The following is a 17,797-nucleotide window of genomic DNA, read 5'->3' on the forward strand; positions in this document are numbered from 1 at the left end:
GCGGGGCGGCCGCGCTGACATCAGCGGCGGGGCGGTGCCGCCGCCCGCCTCATCGCCGGGGCCCAGCCGCTGCCGGTACGGCCCCGGGGCGGGCATGGGGGACCGGAGCTGCTGGGCCGCCTCCCGCCGGGCTCGCAGGCCCGTGGTCCCGGGGAACCGTCCCCACCCGTAGCTCCGCGGGGCGGGAGCGGGCGGCCCCTCGCAGCCACCATTTTGGCTGGCGGCCGCCGCCGCCGCCATCTTGGGTGGAGCCGCCGCCGGTGGACGGGCGACCCGGCGGGACGGGAGGTGCCCGGGACAGGCCGCCCCGGTGACAGGCGGCCCAACCCACGAGGCTCCGGCCCGCCTCCCCGCTCCGGGCCCACGCTCGGGGGATCCGCTCCCACAGACAAAGGCAGCCCCCCGCCCGCCCTCCCCAAGCTCCGGAAACGTCCGAGCGGCTTTCGACACATTTCGGAACTCTTCGTGCGCCCGTCGGAAACACCCGAGAGCGGCGAGCCTCCCCCCCCCCCCCCCCCCCGATGAGATTCGTGCATTTCCGGATCGGTCCGGGAACACTTCGGCTTTTTCCGGAACGCGCTCGAGCATTTCCGGTTGCGGCCGATAAACGGCCATTGGCTTCGTCAGCGGCGCCTGGCGCGCGCGCGCGCGCCCAGGAGGAAGTGCGGGTGGGAGACGTCATTTCCGGAGAGTGACGGAGCGGCGGGTCAGAGGCGGCAGCAAAATGGCGGCGCCTGAGGAGCGGGAGCTGACGGCGGAGCAGACCGAGAAGCTGCTGCAGTTCCAGGTGCCGCGTCGGGGGGAGCGGAGGAGGCGGCGTGCGGGCATGGAACGGGCTGGGCCGGGCCCGCTCCGCCGGCGCTGGGGCCCTGCCGGCCTGCGCCGGGCCCGGGGGGCGTACGGGGCTCACTGAGAGCCGGGGCAGGCCTCGCTCGGTGCGGGGGTGGGGGGCGAGGGGAGAGAGTCCCGTGGTCCCGGGCCTGGCGGGGGCACGCGAAGCTGCTGTGTGGGGCTCGGGCTCCCCGGGCTTTGGGCTCTCCCGGGCTGGGGCTTCGCGAAGGGGCCGGCCGGTGCTGTGCGTGCCCCGAGCGCTTCATTAGGAAGGGTGTTCTGTCATCGCTAATTGGGGAGGCAGGAAGTGACTGCTGAATAAACCCCATTATCTCCATACGGGAAAAACTCCTCGGTAAGTCCCGGCCATTTTAATGAGGTAGTCTGAAAAATTCCCTCTCCTGTCGTTAGTGGTGAATGGGAGAACCTTTCCTGCCGTCTTGGGAGGGTTAGCCAGTGGGTTTCTATGGAATGTGGTTTCTCGAAAAATTGTTTCTAACCCTCGTTGTTTGGTATTGCCTACTGGGGGGGAGGCCACTGGGGATTGCAATGATCTAATCTCGCTGTCTGCTGCATAACACGGGCTGGGTTGTTTAACCTTTGGTTTGCCAGGGCCTCGGGGCTTTGCAGCAGTTGAATAATTTAAAAAAAAACAATCTGTAGATGTGACTTGTTGGGGAGAAAACAGTGCTGTGGAGTTGAAATACTTAGGGCTGCTTAGTGAGAAGTAATTAAACATGCTGGCCAATGAAAATTATCTTTAGGTGTCTTGGGTTTGTTTCTGAATTGCAGGGCATTGTGTGGTGTTCTTTGGATTGCAGAGCTCTTTTACAAATACAATATTTACTTTCAAGAGTGTTTTCTTTGATTTTGTTGCTTTGTATTCATTTTTTTAATGCTGTGCTTTGCGGTTTTTGGTGTGAGGTAACTGTAGAATTATAGGGCTTAAAGGGACTTCAGAGGCATCCAGCCCTGCCTTCCACAGCTGAGATAGGTGCAGGGCTTCCTCATTGTTCCAGACAGACATTTGCCAAGCCTTTACCTCTGAACCAGGGGGATTCAACAACCTCCTGGAGTAATTAATGTACTGCAGTATTTCTCTGTGACTATAGCTATGAAGAAATAGGTTTTTTACAGATATCCTCTCTAAATCTTTACTGCAAGTTAAGCTGGTTGGGCAATCTTAACTTACAGACAAAGGAGGCAGAGCAATGTTAACAATTGTTTTCCCAATGCTACCATTTCTCTGGTAAGTATATGAGGTTTAAGCTGTTGCTTTATGCTGCAGTTATATATATATATGTGCAAAAGCTGTCCTCCAGCCCCCATTCTCTTGCTGTAAGATATCATAGTACTTATTAATCTACTGAATCTGGACAGATAGGACCAGCTGCACTCATCAGTGTCCCTGTTGCTATTTTCAAAACCCTGTGGGCAGCTGTGAAACTAAAGAATCCTGTTTCCTAATGCTACCTGGTGTTGCCATGGACAGCAGGCTGGGGGCTGGAGGGGAAGGAGAAGGAGTCAGGAGGAGGGATTCAGGTTTTAGTCCAGCTTCCTGTGGAGCCCTGGTGTGAAGTGGAGGGAAATGCTCCTTAGACTATAAAGGGGAAAAAATTTTCAGTTAGAAAACAGCTGCTGATGTGAAAGCTGTGGTCCAGAAGGCTTTGATACCAGGATTCTCTCATTTTTCTGTCCCCTGGGGTATGTGGGATTAGCTTTTCCATCAGGGCTGGGCTAGTGACAGACTTCACCAGTGAGTCCTTCTGCTTTGGTACTTCACACCTGGCTGAAAGGGTCTCAGGTGTGCAGTCCTGCTTGTTTCTTTGAAATGAGATAGAGTACATCACCTGGAAAAGAGTTTTTTCTTGCTTCCTTCAGCTGGACTCTGTTAAATAGCATTTGCTGTTTGGAGAGGATGGCTAAGTCTCACTAAAAACATTTGTACATTGCTATTGCTGCAAAACACTGCTACAGCTATAGTTTGTAAACCTTCCAGGGATTCCTGCTGTCTTCACAGGGAACACTCAGATGTTTTCAAAGATAACTTTACACTTTTGTTGTGATGCACTGTCATAAGTAATTTGTACGATATTTGGTGGTGGCAGAGCATTGTGGTTCCACAGAAGGCAGCATGCCACTGCAGTGTGAATAAAGCAGGAGAGCAGACTAGGAAAGAAGGGTGCGGGGATATCAAAGACGGGGTAAGCAATAGCAGAAGGCTCTCAGTAGTGTTGCAATTAAATGGAGAGCCAGAAGGGAGGCATTGAGCAAGAGCTGTAGACTGCCATTCACCCAGCAAACAGCTGTTCTGTGTGAAGATGCTGTTGTCCTACGCTGTTTATCCTACTTCTGCTGGCAATTGCCCCTTCCAAGGTAGAGGGGGGAATGCCTGCTGTCCTGTTTGTGGCCCAAGCTGTCGGGGTTACAGTTTAAATTTGCATTAATTCCACTGATGTTTGCTTGATGGGTTTTGGTAGTGCTCATAGAAACAGCTCTGCTGGCAGAATGGTGAAAGTAGCAGCTCGCTTCCTACCGACAGGGCTGGAATAGGACAGTTCTCTGCCACCCTGCTATGGCAGGTTAATGGAGTGAAAAAAAAAAAGTACCAATATGGAGAGATAATTGGGATAAACTTGAAATAAAAGCAACAAAGCACTCTTGAATGCTTTCAGCCTCCCATTTACTCCTGAAGCTTTGGCTAATGTAAAGGCATAAAAGCATCTAAATTTTTCATCTGTCAAGAGTTGGCTGTCTTGACATCTGTAGAGAGAAACTTGATGTGAACAGCTTAAAGCTGTGGAGATACAGTTCCATTTGGGAGATGGAAGAAACAGCAGAGCAGCTTTTGTAGGATCTTGTTATTGATCTGTGCCCATTACGCTTGGGCTGATGGCTGACGTTATAATATGCTAATGTAAAGTAATGGAGTGTTATTTGCAAAGGAAAAAGTTAGCACTCACAATACCATCTCTGACTTCAACTGGGGAAAACAAAATGCTCAGGACTGAAAACATCTCTAATTTAAAGAAGAAGGCGGAAAGAAGAAACTCCAGGCATCTTTCCTACTCGGTGTACTGCGTATTGATCAAAAGCCTCATAAAGGCATTTGCTGTAATATGCAAAGAGAAACTCTCTCACTAAAGGCTTTTTTGCTGCTTGAAGTCAGATGTTCTCTACCCTTGGAAACATAATTCTCTGGAATTTGGCAGTGGGTTGGGAATTAAGAGCAGTGCCAGTTACAGTCCTCTGGATTTGCATCTCTTATGCTGTGTTTCAACATACGAGCGTATCTGCAGAGGCAACAGTTTCGTAAGTCCAGTTTACAGCCTTTGTCCACTCAGGGGTATTCCTTCTGCCTTTGAAGCATGGTATTGCACTTTCCACTACTTCTGTATTGAGAAGATTTTAGTGTTCTAAGCAGTCTCAAAGGTGAGAGATGCAAATAATTATATCCAGCAACAGCTTCAGTATGTTTTAGGGTAGCAGTCTGCTTTGAGTGGTGTTCGAGAAGGGTGTTGAATTTTCCTGGCATTTGTGGTACTTAATATTTTGTTTTCTAAATATTATCCAGTGTCTCGAGCTTGGATCTACATTTCTTTGAAGGTTTGAGGGCGCTAGTTTAATGGGATTAATTTTAACTACAGGGAGCCTTATCTTTTTATTACTTACTATGTCTGTGTAAGATACATACTCTTTGAGGCAGCTAATGAGAGGCTTCAGCGAGCAGGAAAGTAGCAGTTAGTGACTGATTTGAGGATACTGTTTGTTCTCTTAGCCTTAAGAATACTAAAATAGTTAAGATACTAAGAACATGCTTGCTTGCCTGGCATGTGAATAATGCAGTTTGCAGCTAGCCAGGAGATTCACCAGAAATGCTATAACTGGTGCAGTGGAAATAATGTGGTGTTTCCAGTTTCTAATCTGTTTCTGTGACTGAGGTGAAGCAGTGGCCGTAGAAGGTATGGAGATAACAGTATAAATGGTCGTTGGGAATGATAACGAAGAGTATCGGTGTTTACCAGCAAGCGTTGTCTAAACTGGCAGTTGAACTGTCTTCCTGCAGTTCCTTACAGCGAGTGCGAGTTGTTCTGAACCCATATGTGTCTTCCAGAACATCCTGGAACTGTTGTGTGTCTGTCTTACAGAGCATGTCAAAGTAACATTCAAAAAGGTGTTCAGTTTTAAAAGCTGCCTTTGCACGGGCAATTTCTTTTTCCTGTAGCGTTTAATTGTGCAGCTTCCTTGCTCAGAAGAGTGGTGGGAGTGTGAGGCACGGTGCTGCTGGGGTGGTTTTGTCACTTCTGTCTTGTGTTGAGAGCGACCGCATAAAGATGCGAAGGAAAAAAAATGTAGATTCACCTCTGTGGAGAAGTGCTGTTGTAGAAGGCTGAGATCTGACCGACAGCACGCCTGCCTCCGTAACGGTGGTCGGGCAGGGATGAAGTTAGCCTGTCTCTGTGGAGCTCAGTAGGTCTTGTGGATGCTGCGGTGATTCAGTTCTCATTAAATGTTTGTTGATAGTTCTGCATGGCTGTTACTTTGGTGCTGCTTTCTGACCTAAAACTGCTAAAGCATTTTGCATAATTTAAAAAGGAGGGAATGTTCAGTCGTGAAGCCCTATTATTAGTGCTGAGCGATAATCCAGCTGTTTAGAAACAAAGGTGTGAATGAGTTTCTGAATCTTGTAGATTTTGCAAACACCAGCAGAATTTCCAGGGTGTTAAGGAACGGTGATCAGAAGACTTTCAAGGCTTTGAAATACACGCATTGTGACTCCGTTGTAAAATGAAGTAATTGAGTAAATTGCAAGTGCCTTTTAAGATGTCCTTCTGAAAGGACAATGAAGTGCCTTCTGTAGGAGTTTGGGGTGAAAAAAATTGGAATAGAAAACCTAAATTTTACTCAGTGAAGCACATCTTTAAAGAAAGATAATTAAACTAAAACACTAAATTGTGAAGCTGAATGATAAACGAAGGTGTCCTGGCAGCGACAGCGGAGTTCACTGAGCTTCATTTCTTCTATGAAATTCACTTCTGTAGTGCTCCCTTGTGAGGCTTGTTGCAGACTTACTTTTTAATAAATATTTATGCACCACTGGGCAGTGACTTGAAGTGCTTTTTTCTGAGCGACTGTAATTGCATAGTTAATGTCAACAACACTTTGAACAATCCGGTTCTGCACAGCAGAATGAAACAATGATTTTTGCCCAGTAGATTGGGGAGAAGGTAGAGATCTGTGGAGACTTCGTGAGAAAGAAGACGAGAAATGCTCAAAAGTTTGAACTGAGCCCAGAGACTGAATAGGGTGTTTGTCCACAGTGTGACTCGCCTGGAAATAGCACGTGGAATGTATGGATGGGGGCAGGGAAGGGAGTAGACGCACCATCCTTCTCCAGTAAAAATACAATTCAGTGCGTTCTTAAATGGTCGGCTTGTGAAGACTGCCTCAGGGGCTTTTAACTGAAGCAAGAAACTGGCGAGTAGAATTAAAACAGCTTGCTAACAGTGGATTGGATCACAAGGTGTAATAAAAACCGCGCGCGAGGATTTACATCAAGTCACCGCTCTGCGGTTGCGACCATCGTAGGCTGCCTGCTGCTGAAAAGCTGTGCTCTGCTGTATGACAGACCCAGGGAGCAAAAGTTCCCTGCTCTTTGCCAAACTCCTGCGTGGCTGAGACCTTCCCAGGTGCCGCAGAGAAGCACGCGTGGAACCGACAGGCAGAGGACAGGCAAGGCTTCGTGTAGCTCAGCTCGCACGGCCTCTGTGGGTCAGCAGTGTAGCAGTCCAGTGGGAAAGCAGCCGCTTCTCAGCTCGATCCCTGAGCCACCGAGGGAGATTCACCCTCTGGAGTGTTACCCCAGCTGGCTGGGGAGGTGTCTGGAGAGAAAGCCACCAGGTGAAGACGTGACGTGTAAAGAATCTGTGGAGTTCTCTCGTCAGGAATGACCTTGCTGGAGAAATTGTCATATTTCAACAGTCTCCCTTTATCGTTTTTATGTTGACTTTGTTACACTGCTTGTGACACTGATTGTCGTTGCTTCTGCCATCTTGTATCCAAGCTAAATAATTGTTTCTGAAGGTATAACTGTTTTCTGGGCTTTCTGTAGCCCAGTTATTAAAAAAAAATTCTCTTTTTAATTTTAAAATAACAGTAGTTTCCTTCACATTAGCACTGCTAATGGTGCCACCTGTCATGGTCTTTCACTGACTGGTTGAAAGGATTGTTAAAAGGGTAGTGCCAGCACATTTGTGGCTTTATGCTTTCCTGTGAAAGTGCGTGCTTCGGCTCTGCGACGATAGGTGCGGTACGCAACCTGAAACGTCCGTTCGGATACCTTACAGCGAGTGGCGTGGGGGAGATGTGTTTCTCTGGCGCAGCGACAGAGATGTTCACCTCAGCAAAGATTTGTCTCCATTCAAGAGGTGCTGCCGTGGCTTCCCGTGATAACAAGTACTGTTGTGTGAGCTCTTGTGCAGAACTTCTGGTGGCAGGGGGGTTAAATACACCTTCCCAAATGTTGATATGAGAGCCCAGTGGCTTTGAGGTCTGCTGGTGTGTTTGGACTGTTTTCTGTTTCGGATCCTGTCTGTATTGGACTGGATTTTATTTTTGTACTATAGAATCCTCCATGATGCTGGGAAACACTACCTTAGTGCCTGGCTCATTTTGGTTTTAGTCTCTGTTTATGCTTGCAGTGAGTAAAGTAAAAGGTCATCTTGGGTTTTCCGAAATGCTTTGTCTTTTAAGTTGATGCTTTGAGGTGATGTTTGAGGGCATGGGCCTGGCGTATCCTTCCAGATGAAACTTGCAGGCAATATTGTGTTAGACTCCTGACTGGGCTGAGTGCAGTTGTAGTAACAGACCTTGGGCACTGCTGAGAATTGGCTGATGCTGGAAGAGTGCAAAGGCCTCTTGGAGGCCTCCTGTGTATTTACAGATGTGGGTTGCCTCGGGTTGCTCTGCTCTTAAACTGAGAGCAGGGCACTTGACCATAATATTCTTTTTTTTTTTTAAATGTGTTGTGGAACTCCTGTCTGCGCTCACGTGTTGCAAAGAACAGTAAACATACAGCACTTCCCTGGCGCTCATCTGCTTTTTATTCTCCTCCTTTAGGACTTGACCGGCATAGAGTCCATGGACCAATGTCGTCACACACTGGAGCAGCACAACTGGAACATAGAGGTACCACTGCAGATAAGATTTGTAGCGGTTTCCAAGTACCTGGATTAAACAGAGTACTCCGCAGGGAGCGGGGGGCCCTACCAGTAAGGATTAATCTGTCAACCCCTGAATTTACACTAGTAGCTCTTTATAACAGTACCTTGATGCATTGGGAGAGCTGGTTTCAGAAGTACACAGCAGAGTTGTTGGGGTTGTGAACAATCGCTGGACTGGCACGTAGCGTAACTTCCCGTAGCGCGTGTGTGCGAGCTGCCATGAGGAAGGCTTTCCGTACGGAAGAGTATTGGTGGTTGAGGTTTGTAATGGGTTGTGCTTGTCCAGTGCTCTGGGGCTGTGGACAGATAATACCTACTGTTAGTGTCCAAAGTATTAAAAAAAAAAAAAAAAAGTATTTTCTGCCATCCTTAAATGTCTGAAACCTCCCTTTGCTCTTTCTTGTGTCAAAGGCAGCTGTACAGGACCGACTGAATGAGCAAGAGGGTGTCCCAAGTGTCTTTAATCCTCCTCCATCGCGGCCGTTGCAGGTCAATACAGCCGACCACAGGATCTACAGCTACGTTGTCTCAAGGCCACAGCCAAGGGCAAGTTATCTTACAGTGGATTTTGTCCCGCTTCTTGGGTGACTCTTTGTGAACACTGGAACTTGCAAGCGGGGAAAGGAATTGTTTTCTCTGTATGCTGTTATCTCCTTTCTAAATATTTTATCTTCTGAAAACAAAATGTAGAGCTATTCCTTCAGCCTCTGTCTACTGTGGATATTTTCTCCATGGTGTGATTCACAGTATGAAATGACCTTCTTTGGGTCATAGACTGTCTTGCTGTGGTGTAGTAAAGCTTTTTGATCGCTTCAGGTGGAGCAAAGGACTGTCCCTTCCTTATCAATTACTTGCATTAATGTTTCACAAACAAATTTGCATGAGCACCTGGAAGACTCGGTGCTGGTAATCCCTTTGTACAGTTAAGAAAATTAGCACAGAGCAACAGTGTTGCTGCTCAAATAGTCAGTGACGCCGGTTTTCAGCCTTGTCACGCTGAATTCCGAATGAACCGTGTTAGTCACTTATATTTGATTTGACGTGTCCGAAGCCGTGAAATATTGCTGAGGTTTTTTGCAGCGGTTAGAGCACTGATACTCCTGTGTGGGCCTGTGAGCTTGATGCTGGTGGACACTCTGCTTTAGTGGGTCTGTTCCTGGGGTGGAGACTGCTTAATTCTTTGTTTGTAATTGCAGGGCCTGTTAGGATGGGGTTACTACTTCATAATGCTTCCATTCCGATTTACCTATTACACATTACTTGATATATTTAGGTAAGTACTTTTTTGTGCTGACTCATGTATTGACTGCATCAAGGCACGCTCTAGCTTAGATTTGGCTGTACCTCTGTCACTTGGATCTGTAAGTCTAATGGCAGATTTTCCATTTATTTGCTCAACTGGCTTTATCTGTAGCCTTGTAAAGTTCCTACACTGTTTAGCAAGAAATAAATCTTATTGCAGAGAAAATTAGCATTTTGCAGCTCTGTAAATGAACTATGTAATTGGCGTTCTAACTCCACGCAGCTTTACAGTTTGAGTGCCACACAAAGGGGATGCAAAACAGTGTCAAACTGTCCGGTATTGTTGGACAAACAGCGTGATCAGAATCGTGTCCCATTGGGCTGGGCTGCAGGTTAACCTGCCCTAATCCCCCGATGTTACTTGGCAAAACCCAAACTGTAAACACCTCTGCTTTTTCCCCTTTGGTGTCTGTTGCCTCTTCTCCCCTGACTCCCATGAAGGGCTAGTTCATCTTGCCTCCTTACAGCATTGATAGAGAGAAAAGGGAATGGTGAAAGGTGGTAAATATCCAGCAGTCCTGCCATCTGCGTTGTTTTGGCAGTTTCCCCTGTTGTGTTACTTTTTGTTCCCCCTTAAAGACTTTTCCAAAGTTCAGTGTAACTTTTACACATCAATAGAACTAAACAACATTGATATCTGCCTTGCAGTTAAGCTTTTTCAGCCTCAGAGGAATGACTGTTTCTTCTGTCTTCATTGGACTCCTAGTGTAATGTTCTCTTTCTTCAGCTCTTTGCACTCTGGAATTGTTAGTCTTGGAATAGCAGAAATGCAGTTTTCAAAGTTATCTGGACAAAACTGTGGCTTTTAACAGCCCGTTTTTGACTAAATTCCTCAAACCTCATGCTGTTGGTGTGGCTTATGCCTGATGCTTCAGAGGAAGTTGAAACTGTTAATCACACAGAGTTCAGATACTTGCTGATGCCTGGCATGAGAGGATATTTGACTGGGGGGGTTCTGTAGCAATGGTATCAGTTTGGAGCAGGTGGCAGTTGAGGTTATGATTATAAATGTTCAAGGGTCTCAGCTGTGACTTTTTTTCCTCCTTATGAATACCAGTGACTGTCTGTGGAAAAGAAAACCTGTTCTTCGGGAAGTCAGTAAGCTGGATTTCCAGTGTCCTTTGCTTCCTTCCTAGGTTTGCTCTGCGTTTTATACGCCCCGATCCTCGTAGTCGGGTCACTGACCCAGTGGGTGACATTCTTTCGTTTATTCATATGTTTGAGGAAAAATATGGGAGGATACACCCTGTCTTCTACCAGGGAACTTACAGCCAGGTCAGTGTCACACGTTGGTGCATAGATCCTGGGGAGATGGAGAGTGGGGATTTTGCTAGATGGTATCAGGGCCTACATGGCAAAATCACTTTTCATCTAAAAGCCCGGTGTTGGTCCCCAAACTCTAACAGGGTAACGGAGAGCTAGTAAACAAGGGTGTTGGAAAACCAGTGTCTGCCAGGCTTGATGACGTGCCAAGCCTGCAAAGTTGGAAAGCAAAGCTGCTCTGACTGTTCCTCGACCGTCTGCGTGGCTCTGTAGCCAACAGCTATTCTTTGTCATCCTCCCTTTGTTTCTATAAACTGATGTGCTATGCCAGAGTCTGTCCTTCTGTTCACCAAATTGGGATTGACTGCCTGGGCTTGTATTACGATGCAACTCCAGAACTTGGTGTGGGACCTCAAAATTGAGAGAGGGAGCCCCTCAAGCAATTACGGGAGGTGAGAGTTCCATGTGTTAGATCTGGGCTGGTGGCCCCTCTGTAAAAGAGGGACGTCCCAATGGATACTGCCTCTTCTGCAGCCTCTCTCAGCCCTGCCCAGGGAAGGGCCTCCTGCAGTGCGGCCCAGCAGACAGTTGGATCAGCACTGCTTCCCGAGTGCCAGAGAGGAATGTGGAGTCTGTATCTGCTCCACGCTGCGCAGCGACGCAGCTCGCTGCCTCCGCAGCTCTTCTAGGCCCCTCTGTCTTGCCTGGAATCCAAACTTAAATAACCACGGAATGGTTAGGCTACCAAAACACAGTGCCAGTAAAACAGGGAGCCTATTGTAAGCTTATCCTGCGGTCTTGTTAAGAAATGCTCTCGGGTGGGTGGAATCCAGAAAGTAGATGCAAAAAGGGTTTTTTCATTGCTGTGTTTTTGTTTGGTTTTTTGTTGGGGCCTGCAGCATTATTGAATTATCTTCTTTTAGTAGTGTTTTCATTTGATGTGGTCTGAAGATTGTGTCCTGTACAGGCTAGAGTGGAAGGCTCAGCCTCAGCTGTGAGTCCGAGGGATGAAGGAGGGCTCTTGGCTGCTGGCTGAGCCCGGCGGGGCGGCGGGGGGTGTCAATCCGTGCAGTCGCCTACCTGGCTTTGCTCGGAGTTCAGTGTTCTCCAAAGCCACATCCTGAAAGGGGTGTGAAAACACCATCATACCCCCCCTTAAACGAGGGTTTAGTCGGAAGGTCTGATGGGTTCATCCTCCACTGCTGCTTCGTTAAAACCACGCTAGTGGCAGGGTAACGGCCTGGGTAAATGTTGCTGAGCTGTGCCACGCAAGTCTTGTGGGTGCCACTTTCCCCTCGCCTAGAGACCCTGTAACTTTACCTCCTCTGCTCTTATGCCAAGGCACTGAACGATGCCAAGCGGGAGCTGCGCTTCCTGTTGGTTTATCTTCATGGAGATGACCACCAAGACACTGATGAATTCTGCCGGTAGGTAGGAGAGTTTTCCAAATAGTTACCTTTGCACTTTAAATGCAGCTTCATTCACACGATTTCTTCTCATCCCCTAGCAATACACTGTGCGTACCTGAGGTGATCACCCTCATAAACACTAGAATGCTCTTCTGGGCTTGCTCAACCAACAAACCAGAGGGATACAGAGGTGAGTGTGTCCCTCCTGGGCTTTACCTGTCCCCTCCCATCTCTGGAACAAACCAAATGCTCTTTGACAAATTTACGCGTGAAACACACTGTTGGTTTTTGTGCAAGTGGACAAGAGATTTCAGGATTGCATGGGGAAATACGTGTTGGTTTCTGTGTGGTATCTCAGAGGGCCCGGTTGGACGCCAGGGAAATACCTTCTGCTCTTCCCCTCCCCTGTTCCGTATGTTTCTGGACAGTCCCAGTTGCGTGCTCTTTGCTGAGGGCGTTCAGGCTGCTTTCAGTGCCCTGTTAGTGGGAGCTGGTGGGTGTGTGCTGAGGGTTAACCTGAGTGCAGAAACAAGCTGTGCCCTCAACACGGGCTCATATTGCACCTGAGGCCAGGAGTGACTTGTTAGGTGCGTTCTTTCCCTTTCTGAGGCAGTTGTCTTTACTCCACACCCAGTCTCTCTGTCTTCTCGAAAGTCCACAGTGAGGTCCTTTTAACTACTGTTTTTCCAGAGCTGTTGATACCTGGCCTGCTGGCATTTTGGTAGGGTTTTGCTTCAGATGGAGCCTTTTCCCAAAGTTCTGTTCGTGCCTCCTGTGTCACTTCTGACCCTTCCTGTTTCATGGCAGGAGAGGCCAGGAGTTCTGGTACTAAATCTGGGTCATTCTTGGCTTCGTAGTTCACCTACCAGCTATCGACACCTTGAAAGAATGGCTTTCTAAGGAGACGTTCTTTTACTCATTGCTGTTCTGTTGCTGCAAAGCTTTGGAGTCACGGCCTAGAAAGCAGAGCTGGAAGGGATCGTGGCCTGTCGTTTAACCCTTGGGTGCTCTGATTTAGTTTGGAGGGCCCCACTGGTAATGACGGCTCCAAGTTCATGCCGTGTGTGTTTTAAGGAGGAGGTGGTCAGCAGCCATAGGTGAACAGTAACTTAAAAGCCCCTGATCTGCTCCATCCCCTGCCTCGCGACAGAGCCTGCTGCTGGCAGAAACAACCTAATTTTGTTCGGAAATGTCCAGGATGGACACTGTCACCTTCCCCATGACAGTATCTTCCAGAGTCCAGCCATCCTTAATCATCTTAGCAAGTGTTTCCCTGTGCTTGACCTGTGTTTCTCTTCCTGCAGTTTAAACCCAAGGCTTGTTGTCCCATTCTGAATGGACGTTCAGAGCATTTTACTTCCTGCTTGAATTAGAGAGAATGTTTTTGATTACCTGAAAGCTTGTTTTTTCCCTTCAGTCTCTACGCTCCAAGCCACTTCCTCCCTTTGCTAATTTATAGGGTTTAGTTTGACAAAATGGAGCCTGAGGCGAAAGCGTTTGTGCTGTACCCCTTGCTGACCCTTCTGGATGGGGCAGTTAGGGTGGTGTTTGTGCCTGTTTCCCAGTCTCCCAGGCTCTGCGAGAGAACACGTACCCATTCCTGGCTGTGATTATGCTGAAGGATCGCAGAATGACGGTAGTTGGGCGGCTAGAAGGCCTCATCCAGGCTGATGACCTCATTAATCAACTGATGTTCATCATGGATGCCAACCAGACCTATCTGGTGTCCGAACGCCTGGAAAGGTATGACGGGACCTGAGCTCCAGTAACGCAGACCTTGTGGAAACAGGCTCTGCTCTGCCCCCTTCCTCCCTCCAGACACCACGTGTAGGCCGGTAGCTCAGCATCTCGCGTTCTGTAACGCAGCCCACGGGCTCTCCTCTTCCCGGTGGGATCATTGGTCCATAAATTCAGGCCACTCTGTAGCCAGGGAGCTGGATGTGTTGCCCACACCGGCCCACTACTGAAAGGTGGGGGTGAGTGCCCTACTCTTTTCTACGTACTGGAGCTTTGCGGGTAAAGTTTGGACAGGAGCCAGTGGGAGCCAAGCGGGAGCAAAGGCATTGCAGGCAGGAGGAGAGCGGGTGTCCGCAGGCGGGAGGAGAGCGGGCGCTGCTGCCTGGGCTGGCTGTCCTGAACTCTGGCTGCGTTTCTGGCAGTGCCTCGTGAGCACGAGCTCCAGGCCCTGATAACTCTGTAGGGATTTGCAGGCTGTGTCCAAAGTAGGATGCCACCTTTTGGTCTTCTGTCTGCCCCTCCTCTGCCCCACGGTCTCAGTGGGGGACCCAGCAACACATTTTGATGCCTCTGGTTTCTGAAATGTGCAAGGAATTACCTGAAGGAGATAAAACTGTGAAGAGTCTCAAGTATGAGGCAGAAATCCTGGGCACTGCTTATGTGCTGTCTGTCTGTCTGCAGTGGGTGAGAAGTCTTTTATGTTCAGTTCATTTCCACTCAACCTAGGGAAACAGTCTGTGTGCTAGGGACGGTGGAGACTCGGTTTGCGTTTTTAGGAGCTCGTGGTAGTCCAGATGAGGCGTTACCTGATGGGTGTGCTCCTACGAGTTGGAGGCTGTACCTGCACCCTCCGGTCTGCCCTCAGCCTGCCACGCCTTCGCCGTAGGGCCTGCCAGCCCTGACCGCTCCCTGCTCACGTTTGCAGGGAAGAGAGGAACCAAACCCAAGTTCTGAGGCAGCAGCAGGACGAGGCGTATCTGGCATCCTTGCGTGCGGACCAGGAAAAGGAACGTAAGAAGAAGGAGGAACGGGAGAGGAAGAAGAAGAAGGAGGAGGAAGTGCAGCAGCAGAAACTAGCAGAGGAGAGGCGGCGACAGGTGAGAGCAGCCTGACTGCTGGAGAGGCCGCCGTGCCCCGTCGGATGCTCGCGTTGTGTAGGAGCAGTGCCCGCAGCGGGGCTTTCTTGTCAGATTGGAGCTCCTTGTCTCGCTCGGGGACCGAGCGTCCTCCGAGCCTCCTGGAGCGGCTGTGCTGCAAGGGGCAAGCACAAAGGTCAGTTCAGCGCGTGCCCGTTGCTCCTGCTCCCTCCTTACTTTGCAGACGCTGCAGGAGGAGAAGGAGCGAAAGTCCGAATGCCTTCCTCCCGAACCACATCCCGATGACCCAGAGAGCGTTAAGATCATTTTCAAGCTGCCTAACGATTCCAGAGTGGAGCGGCGATTCCACTTCACACAGTCATTGACGGTGAGCTTGGGGCAGAGCTGCTGGGCTTCCCAGAGTAAAAGAGGGTCAAGAGATTCTCCGGGTGGCTCAGCAAAGCTTTGGTTCCATTGGACTTGGCCAAATGGCGGCCTTCGAGAGCCTCAGCAGGCAGAGTTGTTCTGGGTGGGGAGGGTGTCTCGGGGCCTGGTCCCACCAGCTTAAGAGAGAGAAGTTAGAGGGGAAAAAAATGGAAGAAACTTTTTCTTCTCCTGAAAAGCTGAGGCTCTTGTTGCTCCCTGTTAAATACGAGTGTAGGAAGAGCCAGAAACAGTGTCTGGACTCCCCAGCTACTCTGTGACAAGTCCAGTTTCACGCGTGCTAAGAAAATGGCTGTCTCATGTCTGCGATGCAGCGATGGTGCAAATTTGGTAACCTTCCCCCCGTGAGATGCCATGGATGCAGTCTGGCTGTGCCATTGCTCCCCCAGCTGGCAGTTATTTCTGTGGTTCTTTCCCAGGTGATCCACGACTTCTTGTTCTCCTTGAAAGAAAGCCCTGAAAAGTTCCAGATTGAGGCCAACTTCCCTCGCCGTGTCCTGCCCTGCCTCCCTACAGAGGAGTGGCCCAACCCACCCACGCTGCAGGAGGTCGGACTCAGCCACACGGAAGTCCTCTTTGTGCAGGACCTCACGGACGATTGACACTTTTCCAGAAGACACAAAATGGAAAGAGAAATTCATATTATTATTATAATACAATATTTTTTTTAAAAAGACTGCGTACAAACGAGGGATCAGAGACCACATCGCCTGTGCCAGCTGTGCTGTGTGCGTGCACTGGCGAGAGGAGGCGTGCGCGCGTCCTCGCACACCCGTGTACACAGCCACCCCCTACGCTCGGAGGGCAGAGAGGGAGGGGAGCTGGTGTTGCCCCTCCGCCCTCCCTGGGGAGGAACAGGAACGGCAGCTCTTGGTAATTATTGCTTTTATTGATGACAATAATAATAAAACCCCAACAACCTGACATCTTGTGAAGATTCGATACTCTGCTGCTCCTGACAGCCAGAAGAGCGGGCACCCGAATGTGCTGGGAGCGGGGTGGGGGGGAAGGGCTGGACAGAATCTCTTCAGCTTCCCTCTGTGTATAAATATCTTTCTTTTAATATTTCTCTTGCTTTGTAATGACCAAAGGAGAACGGGGTTGACTATAGTATTAACTTTTTGATAAAGAGCTGCTTCGATTCTTACCTGTGTGGGGTCTTGCCCAGGGTTCTTAGCCTGCGTAGTGTAATAAACTCTGCCTCTAGCATGTCTGTGCCGATGCTTTCTGCCTGTGCCCCCTGCCCCGACCCAGCACCGGTGAGTTACCGCTCACAGCACCCTGCGTTCGCTTAACTTCTGGCCTTGCATTGGTCACGTTGTGCTGGCGGAGCCGCGGGGGTAAGAGCGTGCACCCCACGGGGGGAAGGCGGCGCTGGGGGGGCTGCGGTGCTGCCTGCCCGTGGCGCGAGGCTGGGCAGGAGCGAGGGGGCCAGCCCTTTGCTCAAACGGGTCCCTCCTGCATCAGTTAGAGGTGAAATAAAAGACATGCGAGGTGTGACGTGGAGAAGCTGGGGTGTGAGCCTCTCTTTCCCCCCCCCGAGGCTTGGTCTCGTAGCCGGGGAGCGGTGCTATCGGCTCCTGCCCGAAGGGAGAGGGGCAGGAGCCCATTCCTTGCCTGCCCCTGCCTGCTGGTCAGCGGTTTTGGACAGGTAGCCGTGCTGACTGGTGCGCAGAAACTGCAGAGGGGAGCCATTTCTGACCCCTGCAAGCTGGGGTAAACCCCCCTCCTTCCCTGGAGGCTCCAGGGCTTGGTGTGGCTTCTTCAACAGGGAGAAGAGATCCTTCATTCTCCTCCCAAGGGAAGAGCTGTTCCCCTTCTGGCCTTGGAGCCTCTGGAGCAGGATTTTTGGGGATAGCAGCCTTGCTCTTAGCCCCGAGCAGCCCCTGTGGCACCTGGGCTGGATGCGTCGGCTCGGCTCCAAGAGCCCAGCCTGGGGCTGCTCTGGGGCGTGCAGGGATCGCCCTGGTGGGGCCGGAGCTGCCCCTGCCATGGTGCCGGAGCCCCCCGGGAAGACGCTGTCTCTCAGGACGGCATCCAGGCATCTCGGTGCAAGCTGCCAGGGATCTCCGGGCGGGAGCGAGGGGTTCCTGCTCCATCCCCGACCCCTCTGGGGTGCTCGCTTCCACCCTCGTGCCCTCTCCGGGGCTCCCCCAGCTGCTGCGCCCTCCCTCCGCTGGCTCGGTGATGGCCTGGGGACCCCCCATCCCTGACCCGAGTTTTAGCCCGGCCTCAGCCCCTTCCGGGTGACCCAGCGCGGCCACCCCGGCCCCTCCTCGAGCCCGCGCCGAGACAAGAGCGGGGGCACGGCGTGTTGGTATACATCATACATTTATTAGTGAATATCCCTCTCAAAATCAGCCACAACATTAAAAAAAATAATGATTGCACTACTTGGTCAAGCAGAACTAGCAACTTTCATTTTAAAAAAAGTACAAATCTGTTAAAAATTTCAATCAGTATAATACACATATATATAATACAACATACTAGTTATGTTAAATGCTACAAA

At 50.0% G+C, this 17,797-nt stretch overlaps 1 protein-coding gene across 1 annotated transcript; it reads left to right on the plus strand.

The window, feature by feature from the left end:
- The first annotated feature begins 69 nt into the window (after positions 1-69).
- On the plus strand, positions 70-16,378 carry FAF2 (Fas associated factor family member 2). The gene is made up of 11 exons (XM_082324400.1): positions 70-787; positions 7,951-8,019; positions 8,466-8,600; positions 9,251-9,327; positions 10,493-10,631; positions 11,961-12,046; positions 12,127-12,218; positions 13,594-13,771; positions 14,691-14,862; positions 15,086-15,229; positions 15,705-16,378. Exons 1-11 carry the CDS (start codon positions 725-727, stop codon positions 15,885-15,887), a joined length of 1,338 nt encoding a protein of 445 aa, XP_082180526.1. The 5' UTR covers positions 70-724; the 3' UTR covers positions 15,888-16,378.
- The last annotated feature ends 1,419 nt before the right edge of the window (positions 16,379-17,797 follow it).

The sequence above is a fragment of the Platalea leucorodia genome (genome assembly GCF_965183815.1).
Source record: "Platalea leucorodia genome assembly, chromosome: 11".
NCBI lineage: Eukaryota > Metazoa > Chordata > Aves > Pelecaniformes > Threskiornithidae > Platalea > Platalea leucorodia.